This window comes from Vespa velutina, chromosome 20, assembly GCF_912470025.1.
Source record: "Vespa velutina chromosome 20, iVesVel2.1, whole genome shotgun sequence".
NCBI classification, from domain to species: domain Eukaryota; kingdom Metazoa; phylum Arthropoda; class Insecta; order Hymenoptera; family Vespidae; genus Vespa; species Vespa velutina.
In genome coordinates this window covers 1,989,140-1,990,125 of record NC_062207.1, presented here as the reverse complement: position 1 = coordinate 1,990,125, position 986 = coordinate 1,989,140, and the positions used below count along the sequence as shown (strand labels likewise).

At 25.2% G+C, this 986-nt stretch overlaps 1 protein-coding gene across 2 annotated transcripts in view; it reads right to left on the bottom strand.

The window, feature by feature from the left end:
* Positions 1–209: 209 nt before the first annotated feature.
* LOC124956010 (CREB-regulated transcription coactivator 1 homolog) overlaps positions 210–986 on the bottom strand; it is a 30,744-nt gene continuing 29,967 nt past the window's right edge. Inside the window, exon 4 of one of the 2 annotated variants that reach the window (XM_047511324.1) lies at positions 210–305. In XM_047511324.1, the coding sequence (XP_047367280.1) occupies positions 225–305 (81 nt within the window). In that variant the 3' untranslated portion in view covers positions 210–224. The remainder of the gene's footprint in view (positions 306–986) is intronic. The other variant, XM_047511327.1, reaches the window with a different exon arrangement.

Below are 986 nucleotides of genomic sequence, written 5' to 3'. Positions count from 1 at the left end.
CTGCCATTGAATAAGTTCTCAATGAAATCGTCGTCGCGTTGTTCGTACAATTACGCGATAGAACGGCGGCTACGACGATGAACGCACAACTAGAAGTTATCGATAACATCAACCAATACACACACATGCGTTAATGTTTAGACACAAATTGTGTAACTTGACGTGTATCTCTCTCTCTCTCTCTCTCTCTCTCTCTCTCTCTCTCTCTCTCTCTTTCTACATTATTACATCGATTTTATTATTCTTTTTATTCTCTTCATTGTTGTTTCTAAGTAAGTATGTATATAAAGTTTCAACGCCTCTATCTAGAATTATTAAAAAATGTTTCTAGTTAGATTGTTATTATTATTATTATTATTATTATTATTATTATTATTATTATTATTATTATTATTATTAACAAGTTATTTTTCTTTTTATTTCTATTTAAATACTTATTATAACTTTTATTATTTATTTTGTCAAATCGTTAGCTACGGAAAATAGCTTTTATTATTATTATTATTATTATTATTATTATTATTATTATTATTATTACAAATTTTTTTTTTTAATTGGATAGAATAGGAAATATATATATATATATATATTTTTTGTTTTTATAAATTTAAAACAACAAAATTGTGATACACACTTACACATTTCTTTTTCGTTTTCGTCATAATAAAAATAATCAGAATTAGTATCATCCTTTGGAATTTATTTCTTTCGAATTAATTATCGTAAGAAAAAAAACTTTAGGTGGTAATAATATTGCTTTTCTTTTTCTTCTTCTTTTTGTTCTTTTCTTGTCTTTTTTTCTTTTAGAAAAAAAAAAAAAAAAATATATATATATATATATATAAACATATATGCATTTAATCGATATACATATGTGTGTGTGTACGTGTGTGTGTGTGTGTGTGTGTGTGTGTACGTATTGAGACCTTCGTTTGATCGAGAAACATATCGAGTGGCATTCTAGTGTAAAACCGTAGGTTGCTTTG